Below are 17,830 nucleotides of genomic sequence, written 5' to 3'. Positions count from 1 at the left end.
CAACCGGGCCTAGAGCGCAGAGCCGGGCGGCGCGGCGGCGGCGCCATGACGGGCTGCTGCACGGTGCTGGGGGCCTTCCTGTTCGAGTACGACACGCCGCGCATCGTGCTCATCCGCAGCCGTAAAGTGGGGCTCATGAACCGCACGGTGCAGCTGCTCATCCTGGCCTACGTCATCGGGTGAGCGCGGCCGCGGGCATCCGCTTCGCGGGGGTCCTGGGGTCAGGGCGTGGCCCGAAGGCCGGGAACTCCTCCTGGGTCCCGGCCGCGCACCTGCTCATCCTGGCCTAGGTCCTCGGCTGAGCCCCGCGAGCGCCCTCCAGGTGGGGTCCTGGGGACAGCGACCCGAAGCCTGTGACATATCCCCACTCCCCGAATCCTCCATCTACTCCACTCCACCCCCAGCCTCGAGGGGGACCGGCTCTGTCCCGGGTCTGGGTCCGGAGACTGCTTTGATGTTGTGTCTTGAAGGCAAAGCCTAGCTAGACCTTCATCCTCGCCATTCCTGCTTCTTGCCCTTCTCACTTGCTCCCCGATGGCCTTTGACGGGGGCTGGGAGGGCTTCGCCCTAAACCTCTCACTCTTTGCTCTTCACTTCCCATTCTGATGGTCAGCTGACAGAAGCCAAGTTTTGAGACTTCCACTTGGTTCCTTTGGGCTCTGTGGCTTCCTGTCCTTTCCTTTGAGCATCATGTGGTAACCCAAGATACCAGGTCACACTTTGAAAAATCACTTAAAGTTCATTTCCTTCATATTGTGGGGTTGTTGGAGTCTTTGGTATAAGCACCAGCCCTAACCTCATCATTTGCCATGCTGCCCTCTTTGCTTACCTATCCTGCCACCATAAGTCCTTACCGAGTGCTTAACGTTAATTGGTGTACCCATTACACTAAAATTAAACTCTAGCCAGGAGGTGGAAATTAATTTACCAACTGGGCCCGCCTTCATGGTCCACCTGGAGTGTGTACAGGTGCTGAGCTGACAGATGTTATCTGCTGCATCATTTTTTGTTTGTTTGTTTTGTTTTGTTAAAAGGCCTAATACAGTGTTCCCCAAACTGCACATAGAGCCATTTGGGGATCTTTAAAATATACTGATTACCGGCTCTCAGACCCAGATCTTCTGATTGAAGTGCTGTAGAGTATGACCACCTCCCCAGGTGATTCTGATGTGCAGCAAAGTTTAGGAACCAGTGTCTTAGTGTTTCCCAAACCTATCTGATCATGAGAGACTCATCTGTGGAATTAACGGTAACAGGAATCCACCCCCCTCCACTGGGGTGGGGCTCGGAATCTGTTAACACTGCCTGAAAGAATCCACATGATCTGGCAGGTTTGGCTTCTAACCATCCATCGGCACAGCAGCAGTAGGTACTGACAGTGTTCACTAAAATGGCTTTCCAGGTATGGAGTCTACATCACAACCACCTGGCCAACCCCCAGGTTTGGATTCATTAAGTCACAAAGTATCGTCACAACCAACCCAGTGATTGGGATGGACCCCTCAATTTTGAAACCCATTACTAATGGGTTGGGTTTCCCTCATAGCTCAGTCGGTAAAGAATCTGCCTGGAATGCAAGAGACCTGGGTTCGACTCATGGGTCAGGAAGATCCCTTGGAGAAGGAAATGGCAATCCACTTCAGTATTCTTGCCTGGAAAATCCCATGGACAGAGGAGCCTGGCAGGCTACAGTCCATGGGGTCTCAAGAGTCAGACACGACTTAGTGACTAAACCACCACCGCTAATGGGTTCACTAAACTCACGGTGCTAGGTTGGACCTTTGGAATCAGGAATTGTCATGCAGCTTTTTCCTTTTGGCTTTTGCTGCTCGTAGGAGGATCAGTTTACACCTACTCTGGGGTATCTTAAAGTTCTAGACTACACACAGTACACTGGCACTTGTACTGTATGGAAGCCAGAAGTCCCATGAGGCTGTTGCGCATTTGAAGTATTCCTGCTCCGAATCAAAATGTGCTGTCACTGTAAAATGCACCCCAGATTTCAAGGGCATAGTACGAAAAAAAAGTTAAATATCATATTAACACATCTTATATTGATAATGTTAAGATATATTGGACATATTGAGTTACATAAAATACATCATTAAAATTAATTTTACCTGTTTCTTTTTAGCATCGCTACTAGAAATGTTTAAATTACATATATGACTTGTGTTGTATTTCTGTTGGGCAATGCAGCTTTTTTTTTAAATCAGTTTATTTTGGGCTGCACTGGGTCTTCACTGCTGCAACACCGGCTTTGTCTAGTTGCGGCAAGTGAGGGCTGTTCTGCGCTGCAGAGCTCGGGCTTCTCATTGTGGTTGCTTTTCTTATTGCGGAGCATGGGCTCTAGAGCACTGGCTCAGTAGTTGTGTTACACGGGCTTAGTTGCCCCAAGGCATGTGGAATCTACCCTGACCAGGGATTGAACCCATGTCCTTTCTGTTATCAGGCAGATTCTTAACCACTGGGCCACCAGTGAAGTTCCTGGGCAGTGTAGCTTTATAGGGTTCCTGTGGAGGGTTGTCTGCCTGTGTTATGAGGATTTTTAAGCAGTAAATGCTTTGCTTTTATATGTCTTGCTGTGATCAAATCTGACTCAGGATCTGAATTTAGGGGATTTGGAAAAGAAAAAAAAGAAAAACACCATCTCTTAACTTCCTGATTCAGTTCCTCTTGGTGAAATTGTGATCTCTTTTCCAAATGTGATCAAAGGTAATTCTTCCTTCAAAAAGAGACTGAACACTTCTCAGTTATCTAATTGTGTTATCAGTCACAGGATGAGGTAATATTTATTTATATAGCGACTGTTGCGAAACCATCTGTTTCTGACTTCTGACAGCAACTCACTGTCCAGTAGGCTCTCCATATCTGCAATTTAAGAGACCTGTTTTATTTTATAGGTGGGTGTTTGTGTGGGAAAAGGGTTACCAGGAAACAGACTCTGTGGTCAGCTCAGTTACTGTGAAAGCCAAGGGCGTCACCATGACCAACACCTCTAAACTTGGATTCCGGATCTGGGATGTAGCTGATTATGTGATTCCAGCTCAGGTAAGCCTCCCACTGTGACTCTGTCTTTTAAAGCTCAGGCCTGTAGTTCACTGCTTTCCCTTTGACTTTGCCCACCTGACTGGTGATCGGCATGCCCAGAGTGCTAATGATCACCAGTGCCCACACTGATTGTTCTAGTCCAAGAAAGCAGAGTAGACAGGCCTCTTTTTGGCTTAGGGTCCCACAGGCAATATTCAATCAGCTGTGTTTCTTCAGCCCTAAAACATGGCTGGCTTAAACATAGGAAGCTTTCCATATGGACATCTCGGTCTGTCTCAGGCCCTGAAAGGTGAAAAAGCATATGTTTTAAATCCTGGGAAAAGTGCAGGTGAAACTTTCACCTTTCCACATTTTATGATTTAACTTTATTGTTGTAAACCTGCAAGGTAGATCTTTTCAGTCATTAGAGTTGTTGTTGAGTTGTGGAGTTGTGTCCAACTCTTGCATCCCCATGGACTGTAGCTCACCAGGCTCCTCTGTCCATGTGATTTCCCAGGCAAGAATTCTAGAGTGGGTTGCCATTTCCTTTTCCAAGGGATCTTCCCTACCCAGGGATCGAACCCACATCTCTTGCATTGTAGGCAGATTCTTTACCACTGAGCCACCTGGGAAGCCCCAGCCATTAGAGACCCAAAGCCAAACAAGAAGGAAACAGACCTACCCACACCTACCCACATGGGATTCCATCAGGAACAAAGGGAAGGGAAGAAGCTGACACAGCATCGTAGTCTTCCATCTGTTAATCCACAAGCTCCAAGTTAAATATTGACTCTCTTTAACCATGATATGACTGTGATCCATAGCCAGTCCCCACATATCTTTCCAGATGGCCCCCATGCTCAGGTGACTGGGCTGGCCAGGTGCAGATAAGCTGCCAACTCTTGGCTCAGAGCAAGGACTTTAGAAACTCTTTTTTTTCTTCAAGTGTGTTCATTTTCCTTTTGCCTTCTCAAGGAAAGGGTCTAGGGGGATGCCCAGAGAGAAGTCAGAGCTAATGGAGCCATAAAGGTCAAATGGAACAGAGGATTTATAGTTTGCTGGAGGCAGCTGGTCCTGTAGGCGCCTGTCCCGACAGAGAGACCTCTGCTTCCTGCAAAGCCACAGCCTCATCGAGGCAGGTTCTAGGAATATCACGCTCAGCCTGTTTACTGAACACGCAGAAGGATACGGCACCCTGCTTGTGGCCCTTGGTAGAAGGGAAAATACAGCAACTTCTCCTTCCATCTCGGATCAGGGCTGGGGTCCACGTGAGTTCTGCAGGGTTCTCCTCACGAGCTCTCACGATACCCTTCTGCTTCTCCAAAGACGGAACACAAATATCTGTTTGCACCACATCTACTCAGCTCACCTCCAGACCGAAATTTCTTTAAACTTAAAGGAGATAAGAAATAGGAAACAAAAAGTAAATCTCACTGACTGGTTCAGGTCTAACTCAGGAGCGATGTGGGAGCAGTCTTCTGTAAACACCGAGCGAGCAATGTGTCTGTGTATGGAACATGGGAGCCTGACAGGGCACCTGCCCTGGGTCTCCTGCCCCATCATCATGCCTCCCCCTCCAGCCATTTCCTCCACTCCTAACATGCTTTGCTCCAGGCCTGTCCTTGAAAGGGGCTTCCCTGGTGGCTCAGACGGTAAAGCGTCTGCCTACAGTGCAGGAGACCTGAGTTTGATCCCTGGGTTGGGAAGATCCCCTGGAGAAGGAAATGGCAACCCACTCCAGTACTCTTGCCTGGAAAATTCCATGGACTGAGGAGCCTGGTAGGCTGCAGTCCATGGAATCGCAAAGAGTCAGACATGACTGAGCGACTTCACGTTCCATGTGTCCTTGAAAGATGCCAACTGTTCCCAGAGCTTCCATCACCTTGTCAGACATGACTGAGCGACTTCACGTTCCATGTGTCCTTGAAAGATGCCAACTGTTCCCAGAGCTTCCATCACCTTGTCAGACCTGGGGGTGGAGACATCTGGAAACTCTTTGGTCCCTGAGTTTCCTTGATGGCTCCCCGCACTGACTGCTCTTCCTGGAAGTGTGAACTGCTCAGAGCATTTCATTTTAGAGTATCAGTGGCCATTGTGGAAGGTCCAACTTGAATTTGAAGGACCTTTGTCTTTTATTCCATGTACTAGAAGGTCACTACCCACTCCGGTGTTCTTGCCTGGAGAATCCCAGGGATGGGGGAGCCTGGTGGGCTGCCTTGAGAGGAGGAAACAGAACCTTCTCTAAGGGAGAAGTGTCAGTGGCTAACCCTGATTGGGTCTTCTGTATAGTATGTTTGATGTATTTACTTTAGTTCCTGTTAGGAAAGAGAACCAGCCAAACTTGCGCTCTCATGTTTCTGGGCCTCTGAGGTAGTCCAGTTGGCAAAGGATATTCCAGGCACTTCTTGGCTCTTTTCCCTCAACAAGTCAAGCTTTATTAAGGAACTGTTTCAGAGTGTAGACATGTTTTATTTTTTTTTTTAATGGAGGTGAAATTCACGTATTGCATTATTAACCAGTTCAGAATGACAAATTCAGTGGCATTTAGCACATTCACAGGGATGTCCAACATCACCTCAATCTAGCTCCAGAACATTTTTATCAGTCTGAAAGAAAACCCCACACTCATTAAGTTATCACCTTCTCGTCCACCTTCCCCCCCACCCCGACCCCATTACACCCACTAACCTACTTTCTGTCTCTGGATTTGCCTCTTCTGTACATTTCATATCGATGGGCTCACAGACTACGCGGCCTTTTGTATCTGACTTCTTGGACTCAGCGTCATATTCTGAAGTTCATCCACCTTGTAGCCATGTCCGTGCTTTGCTCCTTTGTATGGCTGAGTCATATTCCATCACAGTTGTGGACTGCAGTTTGTTTATCCATTCACCCATTAGACAGTTTATTTATCCATTCACCCCTTGATAGATGCAGAGTTATTTCCACCTTTGGCCTGTTGTAAATGCTGCTGCTGTGAACACATGTGCAGGTGTTTGAGTCCCTGTTTCCAGTCGGTTATAAACTGTCATAGGCAAGAACAGGAGACCCTAAGATCAGTGTTTAACTACTTCTGGTGTGGCATGTGGGAGGAGTGAAAGGTGCTGTCTTAATAATATCCGACCCTCCTTGTGGCTCTGCCTGGCTCCCCTGAAGGTCACACGCAGCTCTGTCTCCCCTCTGCCCTCTCTGCAGGAGGAAAATTCTGTCTTCATCATGACCAACATGGTCATCACCATGAATCAGACGCAAGGCCTCTGTCCTGAGGTAGGGAGCTTCTTGGAGAAGAGCCTTGGGCCTCATACCCCCATCTCCATCCTTGTCCCTCAGTAGGTGGGGCCAGGCTGTGTGAAACCTGTTTTCACTGGTTCTTCCTCCTCCAGATCCCGGGTAAGACCACTGTGTGTGAAACTGATGCCAACTGCACTGCCGGCTCTGCAGGCACCCACAGCAGCGGTATGAATCTGTGACCATGACCCCACAGGAGACACTTAGGCTGGGGAGGGCAGCCTCCAACCAGACTGCCTCCCCGTGGTGGGGGAGGGGCCCTCTCAGAGGGAGATCTCCGTGGTGGAGGAATCCCCCAAACCCCCCAGTGCCTTCACATGACCGAGACGGGGCTCCCGGGACCCTCTCGAAATTCATCTCTGTCCTTTGCACCCCAGAAACCATCCCAGATCTTGCCCTGTCCCGTGGCTCAGCATCACCCTGTGATCGGCAAAGCAGAGATGTGGCTAGGTCTCAGGCAGATCTTTTCCTCCAGTTTGAATCTCTGGACAGTGTAAATCCCAGGATTGGAATAGCTTGAGACTGACTGCATAGGATGCATGGCAGAGCTTCCACTCTGACTCACAAAGTAGAAAGTAGAAGACCCCCACAGACCTGGGTGCCCCTCTCCCCTGTAGGAGTCGCGACAGGGAGGTGCGTGTCATTCAATGGGACCTTGAAGACATGTGAGGTGGCAGCCTGGTGCCCGGTGGAGGACGACACAGAAGTGCCAAAGTGAGTCCTACTCAAGGAACGCAAGTGTCCTCAAGGCTGGGTCTCGGGCTTGGGGGAGGCAACCGGGAATTGGGCTTTGTGCTCTCAGTGTCAGCTTGTGCTGGCAGGCTTCCCTGGGCTGACGGTTCTCAACCATCAGTGGCGGATGGGCCACGGTGTTTATCACCCATGATAAGAGTGCAGATGACTTATTTCTATGTTAGAAATCTGTCAGTTGCAAGTAACTGACAGGAAACAGTTCTCAGGGCCTTTAGCGGGTATGTGCACACACACACACACACACACACACACGCATGCTCACACACATGCATTCACAGTGGGGGCGGTTTATTGTTCAGCTAACCACAGAGATCCCAGCATGGCTAGATCTGGGCCTCAGGGGACAGCGTCTGAGTCTCCACCTCTGGCCTCTGCTTTCTTCCTTGTTAGCTTCATTCCCAGGACCCAGGACGTATCCCAGGTCTCCCTGTCCAGCTGTCCATAGAGGTTCTGTGTGTGCTCAGTCATGTCCGACTCTTTGCAACCCTATGGACTGTAGCCCACCAGGCTACTCTGTCCATGAGGATTCTCTAGGCAAGAGTACTGGAGTGGGTTGCCATGCCTTCCTCCCAGGGATCTTCCCAACCCAGGGATCAAACTTGTGTCTCTTGAGTCTCCTGCATTGGCAGGCAGATTCTTTACCACTATGCCACCTGGAAAACCCATAGAGATTCTAGACCTGTCCGTCTTTACATCTTCAGCCACATCTGTCAACCCATCCAGCCCATTCCTGTGGTTGGGGGATGGATTTTGCTTATGACTCGGGCCTGGGTCACAGGCCTTCCTGGCTAGAGGTGAAGTCAGATCCACCCAGATGACACAGGCTGAGTGGATTCTAAAGGAAGCATGGAGTTCTGTTACCAGAAAAAAGGGGAGCAGATGCTGGGCAGGAAGATTATTAATGTTCATGGACATGTATTTGATAAACTAGAGCAGGTTCAAGGTTGCCTTGAGTAACATTGAGTAACACAGCCTAACTGTGATCATCTGTGCTGTGAGTGGGTGGAGCTAGAGGTAACGCTTTGGGAGTCTGGAATCGCTAGCAACCTGGAGGCCTTCCTTACTCAGAATTCAGACTGAGGCCTAGATAAGCCCAGGGGAGCAGGTAACCAGATGAACATCATCCTGAGTGTGTCTCAACACAAGACAGTGTTGAGATCTGCAGGTTGCTGAGGGCAGCAGCTCCGGCTACGGAAGGGAATTCCACAAGACAAGGAATCCTAGCGTTCTGGGGCTGGAAAGGACCTTATGGAGCTGGTGGCCACGTGTGGCTACTGAGTTCTTGAAATGCAGCCTGGGGGACTTACCTGGTGAGTAGGTGGTTAAGACTCCGTGCTATCAATGCAGGGGTCATGGGTTCCATCACGGCCAGGAAATTAACATGCTGCATGCCTAGGAAAGAAAGGAAGGAGGAAATGCAGCTGGGTCCAAAATGAGCTCTCAGGGTAAAATACACTCCAGGTTTTGCATACTTTAAATTATTTAAGAAAAGGATATGTAATATCTGATTAGGGCTTCCCTCATGGCTCAGCAGTAAAGAATCCACCTGCAATGCAGGAGATGTCAGTTACATCCTTGGGTCAGGAAGACCCCCTAGAGAAAGAAATGGCAACCCATTCCAGTATTCTTGCCTGGGAAATACAGTGGACAGAGGAGCCTGGTGGGGTACAGTCCATGGGGTCACAAGAGTCAGACACAACTTAGCGACCAAATCACAGTATCTCATTAATAATATTCTTTGTTGTTTACGTGTTGGAATATTATTTTAGACACATTGAGTTATTATAGAAAAGTTCATTTCACTTGTTACTTTTTAATGTGACTATCAGGAAACTTAAATTACAACACAGTTTGTGTCTTGATCCCTGGGTTGGGAAGATCCCCTGGAGAAGGGAATGGCACCCCACTCCAGTATTCTTGCCTGGAGAATTCCATGGACAGAGGAGCCTGGCAGGGTACAGTCCATGGGGTTGCAAAGAGTCAGACACAGCTGAGCGACTAACACTTTGTGTCTCACAGTATATTTTCACTGCACAGCGCTATTATAGATTACATCAGTGTAGGATGGTTTTTAAGTGTTTACTGATAACATGAAATAACACTGAGTCACATGGAGAGAAAGGCATTCCTGTCTTCACTCTTACTCAGCCCTGAGCCAATGTCAAGGAGGAGGTGCTGGTCAGGAGTCTGTATCCCTCACTGATTTCCATTTCTCACCAAGAACAAGCCCCAGGCTCAGTACACGACAAAATGGGAACCACAGTTTGTAATGACATTGTTCTGACTTAGTTATATGTATTTGAATGATGACCTCTGACTTGTGGCAAATGATATTTTTTTATAGTCATGATGGAAAGTTTTATTTCGAAATGAATGTCAATTAAAAAAAAAAGGTGAGTTGAGGGATTCTCTGGTGGTCCAGTGGCTAAGACTCTGCACTTACGCTGCAGGGGGCACAGGTTCAATCCTTGGTCGAGGAACAGAGATTCTGCATGCCAGGTGATGCAGCCAAAAAAAAAAAAAAATTCGACCAGGGTCCGGGGGCCTCCTCCACCGAGGGGTCACTTCACAGTACCACATCCCCCTGTAGAAATGCCCTAAGGCAGAGTACCTGCCCCCCATCGAGGGACAGATTCTGCTCCTGCTGTCAGCAGAAGCTGACGTGGCACTTCCGGGAAGAGGTGGTGCAGCAGCAGTCTCGCGCCACATGCTGTTTCCAGCCTCTAGGTGAACTCACCTTTGCTTTCACTTGTTAAACCAGATCTGTTGCGGACACCTGAGGTAAGCCCTGAAATCCAGCACCTGCCAGACCCAGTGATTGCTAGGGAGGCCAGGAGGCCCTGCCCCTCCCACCCAGGTCGGTAACTGTTCCTCAGGTTCTTAAATTCCCATGGCCTCAAGGAAAAGGCCCTGCCCTTCTGTACTTGGAAGAAACCAGAAACCTTGGTTTACTGTCTCCTCTCTTGACCTAGTGTTTATGCAAAGGAGAGTAGCAGAAAAAAACAAACCCATGAGAAATGTTTTACTTTTTTTTTGGCAAAGTGATATTGTAAGACACACGTGTGTCTGCTGCTTAAAAATATTACCTAGGTATATTAGGAGTGTACATATGTTTGTACTTTTATTAACAATATGTTATAATTTTTTTCAGGCCTGCTTTTTTAAAGGCTGCAGAAAACTTCACTCTTTTGGTTAAGAACAACATCTGGTATCCCAAATTTAACTTCAGCAAGTAAGTGGCGACCAGCCGTGTGAGTTCACCAATGTCTTGGAGAAACTTCTGGCTCTTCTTTGAGGTTTTCCTCGCTCCTATTTTCTGCTTCCTCCTGACTTTAGGAGGAATATCCTTCCCAACATCACCACCGCCTACCTCAAAACGTGCATTTATGATGCGAAAACAGATCCCTTCTGCCCCATATTCCGACTTGGAAAAATTGTGGAAAGCGCAGGGCACAGCTTCCAGGACATAGCCATTGAGGTGGGTGCAGGTCTTGGCTTTTCTTTAAAAAAAAAAAAAAATTATGTATTTATTTATTTGGCTGTACTAGGTCTTAGTTATGGCTTCCTTGGTGGCTCAGCTGGTAAAGAATCCGCCTGCAATGTGAGAGACCCGGGTTTGATCCCTGAGTGGGGAAGATCCCCCGGAGGAGGGCATAGCAACCCACTCCAGTATTCTTGCCTGGAGAATCTCACGGACAGAGTAGCCTGGCGGGATACAGTCCATGGGATCGCAAAGAGTCGGACATGACTGAAGCGGCCTAGCATGCACACATGGTCTTAGTTGGAGTGCATGGGATCTACACTGTGGCATGCGGGGTCCTTAGCTGCCTCATTCAGGGTGTTTAGTTGTGGGACCTAGTTCTCTGATCAGGGATTGAACCCAGGCCTCTGGCTTTGGGAGTGGAGAGTCTTGGCCACTGAACCACCAGAGAAGTCCCAGTCCTGGCTGTTCTAGCACGACCTTTGACACATCACCTTCTAGAACGGGCTCTGCTCGCACCCCACAGGGAGGCATCATGGGCATCCAGATCAAGTGGAACTGCAACCTGGACAGGGCCGCCTCCTTCTGCCTGCCCAGGTATTCCTTCCGCCGCCTAGACACCCGTGACTTGGCCCACAACGTATCCCCAGGCTACAATTTCAGGTGGGTGCGAGCTTGGGCCCCATGCCTCATGTGTTGGGGGTGATGGCAACTGGATCACTCCCCAGTGGGGGCCTCCACGCCCACCCAAGACCAAGGGCAGGAGGGGAGGCATGCTCCAGGGAGAGTGGTCCAAGCAGGGCCTCGCCCCTGTGGCATTCCAACCCGTGAGAGCCCTCCCTGCCTTTTCTTGCCTCCAGGAGAGTCTGCCTGCTTTAGCTTTCCCAGACCAGCCTCCACCAGGACCGTGCCACTAATTCTGAGGAATGGCTGAGTCTGTGGTCCTCCAGTCCAAAGGCCTCTGGGGCCTGACTCGTGAATTGGCTTCTTAGGTGATCTGGCCCCTAGAATCTCCAAGGAGCAGGGATACAGGTTTTCGTCTCAGGAAAGGCCTTTGCTGGTACATCCGTGTGGGAAGTGCTGTGCATTCGTTCCCCAGGACTGCCCTAACAAACGACGACAAACTGGCTGGCTCCAAGTGGCAGGACTCTGTTCTCACAATTCTGGAGAACAGAAGCCTCAGATCAGTGCATCTGCAGGCCAGGCTCCTGTATATACAGGCCAGTGTACCTCCTGGCCTCTTCCTGCTTCTGATGGCTCCTGACAACCCTTAGTGGTCCCTGGCTTACAGATGCATCGCTCCAGTCTCTGCCTCTGTCATCCCATGGCCTCCTCCTTTCTGTGTCTGTGTCCCTGTGTGTCCTTCGTCTTTTATAAGGACACCAGTTGTATAGGATTTGGGGTCCACCCCAATCCCGTATGACCTCATCTTAACTGTGATTACATCTGCAGAGACCCTATTTGTAAGTAAGGTCACACCCACAGGTTCTAGGTAGACATGAACTTGGGGGACAGTATTCAAACCAGTGCAGCTGGTAATCTGAGGAGAGGGCTGAGGGACCAGTCACTTTTTGGCTGACAATTGTCACTTCCTTGACCCAATGAAATCTGCACCATGTACATTTTCATGCGGTCTTTGTTGCATTTTCCACACCAAAACCAAGCACCAGGGAGGACCATCTGAGCAGGCTGTGCTGTTGTGTGCTAAGTCGTTTCAGTCACGTCTGACTCTTTGTGACCCTGTGGACTGTATAGCCTGCCGGGCTCCTCCGTCTGTGGAATTCTCCCAGCAAGAATGAAGAATGGTGCTCTTGTCCTGCACTTATCGCCCTCTAGTGGTGATGAAGTGAAGTGACGTGAAAGTTGCTCAGTCCTGTCCTACTCTTTGGGACCCATGGACTACAAAGTCCATGGACTTCTCCAGGCCAGAATACTGGAGTGGGTAGCCTTTCCCTTCTCCAGAGGATCTTCCCAACCCAGTGATAGAACCCAGGTCTCCCGATTTCAGGCAGATTCTTTACCAGCTGAGGCACAAGGGAAGCCCAAGAATACTGGAGTAGGTAGCCTGTCCCTTCTCTAGTGAATCTTCCTGACCCAGGAATCTAACCGGGGTCTCCTGCAGTGCAGGCGGATTCTTTGCCAACCGAGCTATCAGAGAAGCCTAGTGATGATGTGTGGAATCAAATGCATGCAGGATCTGCTGTCCTTTTGAACCATCTGGTTCACTGATTAGAAGGGAAGATACTTACATTTTTTCCTAATAAGGAAGTCTGATTTGCACTGCTCTATCTCTGTGGTTACACAGTTCTTGTAGAAACCACTGTGGAAAACCCTCCAGCTTGGGCTGGAACCCCAGAACAGAGAAAAGTCCTCACAAGGACACCTGTCAGCATTAGTCCCACCTGAGTTCCCCAGGCCTGGACCACAGCATGGAAGTTGGGAGCCAGACAGATCTCAGGCCACAGCTTAGGCTCCTGGTGGATCCCCTGTGTAACATGGGCAGCAAATGGTAAAAATCTCAGTGGTTCTCCCCACAACATTCCCTCTCTTGTTCTTTTTAAGTGGCTTTATTGAGATATAGTTCATATTCTACACAGTTCACCCATTTAAAGTAGAATTCAGAGGGTTTTTTTTAAAGCATATTCATATTCAGAGTTGTGCAATGATTACTGCAATTTTAGAATGTTTTCATCACCTCAGAAAGAAACCCCAGCTTCTTAAGCTTTCACCTCTCTATCCTTCCATCTACCTCAGCCCCTGGCAACCAGTAATCTACCTAATTTACTGATTCTTGAATTTCATAGGAAGGGACTCATATCATAGGGGTGGCCTTCTGTGACTGGCTTCTTTCACTTAGCATCATTTTTTTCCAGGTTCATCCACGTTGTAGCATTTATCAGTACCTCTCTTTTTATGGCTAAATAATATTCCACTGTGTGGACATACCACATTTTTTTCATCTACTCTTCCTACTGATGGGTCAAAGGTTCTTTAATTTAAAAAAAAAAAGGTCCAATGCTGATGCTGTCTTTCCCACCCACAAAGCAGTCTTCATGATTGTTGCTGCCTGGCCACCTTTTATTAGTGGCCACGGTCTCCTTTCTCAGAGAGGCAGGGGGCTCAGCAGTGTCAGGAAGGACTTTCAGAGGAGGAAGTTCTGGTTTTAAGTCGTAGCAGGTGACAGAGATGACAGATGGGGTATCTCTTTGTATGCCCTTCTGCCTGCATTCCAGGCCTTCTGCACTGTGGGCCCAGGCGCCCTCCTCCTCAGCAGGCCAGCCCTTCTCCCACATGGCTCACATTAGCCAGGAAAGGCCTTGAGGAGCTAGAAGACGTGAAGTGAAGTTGCTCAGTTGTGTCCGACTCTTTGCGACCCTATGGACTGTAGTCTACCAGGCTCCTCCATCCATGGGATTTTCCAGGCAAGAATACTAGAGTGTGGTCTATACAGCATGCAGGCTTGAGTGAATCCTTAGCCCGTGCCAACTCTGCCAGTTGGCAGGGCCTCAGCAGTTCACTCTGACAACCCTTGCCAGGATCCAGATGCTGTCTCAGGCCGCCTGTGCCTTTGCACTGTAACCTGGCCTTCTCTCCACAGGTTTGCCAAGTACTACAGCGACCTGAAGGGTGCTGAGCACCGCACGCTCATCAAAGCCTATGGCATCCGCTTTGACATCATCGTGTTTGGAAAGGTAGCCTGGCCACCGGCTCCCCTTGTTCAGAGCCCAGTAGTCTTCTTCTGGGTTGGTCGGGGGGCAGAGGGCCCACTCTCTACCCCCATCACAACTTTTTCTTTTTCTCCTATCACTCGCAGGCTGGGAAATTTGACATCATCCCCACCATGATCAACATTGGTTCCGGCTTGGCGCTCTTAGGGGTGGTGAGTGGCTCATTTAGACCTTCCAGTTACTCATCCCCACCCCCCACCCTGCCCCAGGGTTGCAGCCCTCCCAGCAGTGGCTAGCACAGCAAATTGAGACTCTCCACTGCCACCCCGGTCCTTCCCCTTGACCCCAGACTTGTTTCTAGACTCAGCCCTCCAGCCTTGTTTCCCTTTCCCCATCCTGCTGCCTCCACCTGCCATTCTCTAAGACCATGCCCCTTGGGGCCTAATCGTTTCCCCCGAGAGATGGGGGAGCCTTTCCTTTCCTTGGAGGATCCCAGGTGTCATGGGAAGGGGCACGCACAGAAGAGCAGAGACCACAGCAACTTGGCTCATTCTTTGTTGCCCTGCGCCACGTTCAGGCCACAGTGCTGTGTGACGTCATAGTCCTCTACTGCATGAAGAAGAGATACTACTATCGAGAGAAGAAATATAAATACGTGGAAGACTATGAGCAGGTAGGCCGCCTCCTGAACTCCCAGCAGGCAGGCCAAAGCACCTGACCTCACCTGCCTCTTGTACCAGTGGTGAGAACCCAGCACATTTAGGTGTATTGTCCACCCGGGCGGTCACACACCACTCTCATCATCCACTCCATTTCTGGACCATCCGTACTAACATTTGCTTCATACTTTTCTTCAGATGGACTCACCCTTTAAAATCTAGCACCATTTTAAACAGTGACGTCTCAGGCTAGTTAGGGCTTCCCTGGTAGCTCAGCTGGTAAAGAATCCACCTGCAATGCAGGAGACCTAGGTTTGATCCCTGGGTTGGGAAGATCCCCTGGAGGAGGGCATGGCAACCCACTCCAATATTCTTGCCTGGAGAATCCCCATGGACAGAGGAGCCTGGCGGGCTACAGTTCATGGGGTTGCAAAGAGTCGACTGAGCGACTAAGCACAGGTTATTTATGAGAATGTAGCATGACGAAATCTGTATCCACACTCTACTTAAATTTGACTTGTAGAGCAAGAAAGGTTGGGTACCTCTAGGATCTACCTGAGTACTTTCAGTTGTGGAGGGTCATCCAGATGTCCTCGGGGAAAGTGCCCAACCCTCCTTTGTCCCAAATGGTCCAGGCTTACCTGTAAGCAGCAACTGGTGGGTGCACACGTATCCATAAGCACATCAACTGACGACAGGCATGTTGCTCTTTGCAGGGTCTTGGTAATCAGATGGAGCAATGATGCCCACCCCTCACCTGGGCTCTCCACAGGCCTCATCAGAGCACAGCGAGTAAGGAGAAAAGGCTGCCACGTCATCCCAGAGAAAGTTCCAGATTCTGAGTCATCTCCACAAGCACTGCAGGGTTGCCCAGCTGCTCCTGCATTCTCTGTGTAGGGTTTGTGCAGTAAACCACTCTGCACAGTGGCAGCCAGGTCACCTCTGCCGGGCCTTCAGTTCAGCCTCACTGGGCTGAGCTCCGGCCCAAGGCCAGTGATGCGGCAATGGCTGCATGGGGGCCTTCTCCAAGGCCAGCTTTCCTCAGAATCTTCCATCTCCAGCCCCCTGGGAGACCAGGCCGGTCCTCCAAGGCCCGACAGCTCCATTAAGCACTTTATGAGAAAGGCAGGACCCCGGGTGTGGTCGTAGCTCTTCAGCACTCTGGGCCGCTGTTCCTCTTCCCCCGACCGAGGCTTCAACCCCACACTCGTGAGGTGGAGCCAGCGTTTTTCCTTTGTGAAGAGCTACACTAAGATGACTGAGGACCAAGCATTAAAACAATTGACTTTCTTAATCTCTGTGTGGTTTCACAGCATGGGCTAGAACTTTCCTTCCTTCCCTTTTATTTCAACCAGTAAATCCACCTGTTACCCCAGCTCACTGTGTTCAGAAAGGTTCCTGAAACAAGTCTATTGCTGGAGCTTAGTTTTTTTTTCCCCCTACTTTAACCTTCTCTTAAAAGCCTAAGAAGTCTGGTTCTTCATTAGCTTATGTTCCTATGGAGTTTACAGGAGTTTTTTTCCTGTGGTGTCTTACCTGTGCTTAAATTTTACATAAAAGTGTGGGTGTATACTACAGGGAACACAGTTTTAGGGGACACGAAGTTGGCTTATGCTCCCTCCCCATTTGCCTTCCAGAAGCCTTGAACCAAAAGCAGCACCGGCTCCATCTACCTTGCCACCGGTTTGAAATGTTAATGAAGCTATTTCTGGCCTGGCCTTCACACCCACTTCATTCTGCATCAGGTGTTCAGCATCTCCTTAAAGGAAGCAGCCCGCCCCTCCGCCTTGTCAGGAATTCATTTCCAACTGTTAAAGGGAACATTTATTTTAGAAGTGCTCTGCTTCTGTGGGGTAAATGACAACCTGGGCTTTTCTTGCTTTGGGAGGGAAAGAAAAAGTTTACCAACCCCTTTGAAAAAGTTTTGGTTCAAGCTACCTTCTCCCCCCAGCCATGGGACACAGTGTGGATCTTAGTTCCCTGACCAGGGATCAAACCTATGCCCCCTGCATTGAAAGACAGATTCTTAACCACTGGACCACCAGGGAAGTCCCTTGAGCTACTGTTTTTGAAAAATGCCTGCTTGAATACACAGGTCCCATGGAGCTGGACTGTTTAGGAAAAGTTTATTCTCTTGCAGGCTAAGGAGTCATGGTTGCTGGAGTGGGAGAGACTTCTTATGCCCCCTCTTTCTAAAGATGGGGTGAGGGCTGGGGCACTGATCTTGAACTCGCCAGAATTGCCTTGTGTTCTGCTAACAGCCCCGCTTGTTGGCACTCCTTGGCACTGCCTCTTAAGTAGAGCTTTTTCAGCCTTGCACCCATGGATGACCTTCCAGGAGACTCTGAAACCCCTAAAACTCTGCAAAGTGAGGCACCTGTGGGCATTTCTTCTCGCTTTCATCAGATTCTCCATGGGGGGAGGGGAGCCTTTAAATAGCAACAGCTGCTCTTGACTTGAAGGCCAGTATTTCAGGGCTGTTATTTCTGCAATAACAGAACAGGAGTCTTTCAGACTTCATCCACTGTCCCCTGATAACAGAGAACTGAAGTTCAAAGCCAGTAACGCAGTGCCGTGGGCTGGATTCACATTTGAAGTGCAGGGAACCTTCAGCCCACAGTCTGGAGAAAGCAGCAGTTCTAAAACAGTCTCCAGACGTCATGAAAACTGGCAACCATCAAGGCTCTGCAGAACACTGAATTAGTTGATAAATTCGGAGCCTTTTCTGAGCCTGTTTACAGATGACGACCCGTAAAATGGGCTCAATACCCAGCTTATGCGGTGGAGTGTCACGTAGCATGACTGCCCACAAGATGTATTCAGTGTGTGATTAAAACTGCTCCCATAGCGGCTCACCTGTTTGGGCTCCACCAGAAGATTCTATCTGGCAGTGAGCTGCCTCAGAGCAGTGCGTTGCAAACTTCAGCATCAAGTGAGTCACCTGGGGCCCT

General features: G+C 49.5%; 1 protein-coding gene across 2 annotated transcripts; it reads left to right on the top strand.

The window, feature by feature from the left end:
* Positions 1–22: 22 nt before the first annotated feature.
* On the top strand, positions 23–16,173 carry P2RX4 (purinergic receptor P2X 4). Of its 2 annotated transcripts, none has more exon segments than NM_001034049.1 (12): positions 23–179; positions 2,904–3,051; positions 6,226–6,297; positions 6,414–6,486; positions 6,936–7,032; positions 10,223–10,303; positions 10,408–10,549; positions 11,079–11,215; positions 14,151–14,244; positions 14,367–14,432; positions 14,798–14,893; positions 15,596–16,171. In NM_001034049.1, coding segments are annotated over 12 exon segments (1,167 nt in total). In that variant the 5' UTR covers positions 23–45; the 3' UTR covers positions 15,623–16,171.
* The last annotated feature ends 1,657 nt before the right edge of the window (positions 16,174–17,830 follow it).

This window comes from Bos taurus, chromosome 17 (assembly GCF_002263795.3).
Source record: "Bos taurus isolate L1 Dominette 01449 registration number 42190680 breed Hereford chromosome 17, ARS-UCD2.0, whole genome shotgun sequence".
NCBI lineage: Eukaryota > Metazoa > Chordata > Mammalia > Artiodactyla > Bovidae > Bos > Bos taurus.
Note: the sequence above shows the minus strand (reverse complement) of the source record. Positions and strands in the feature narration are given on the sequence as shown.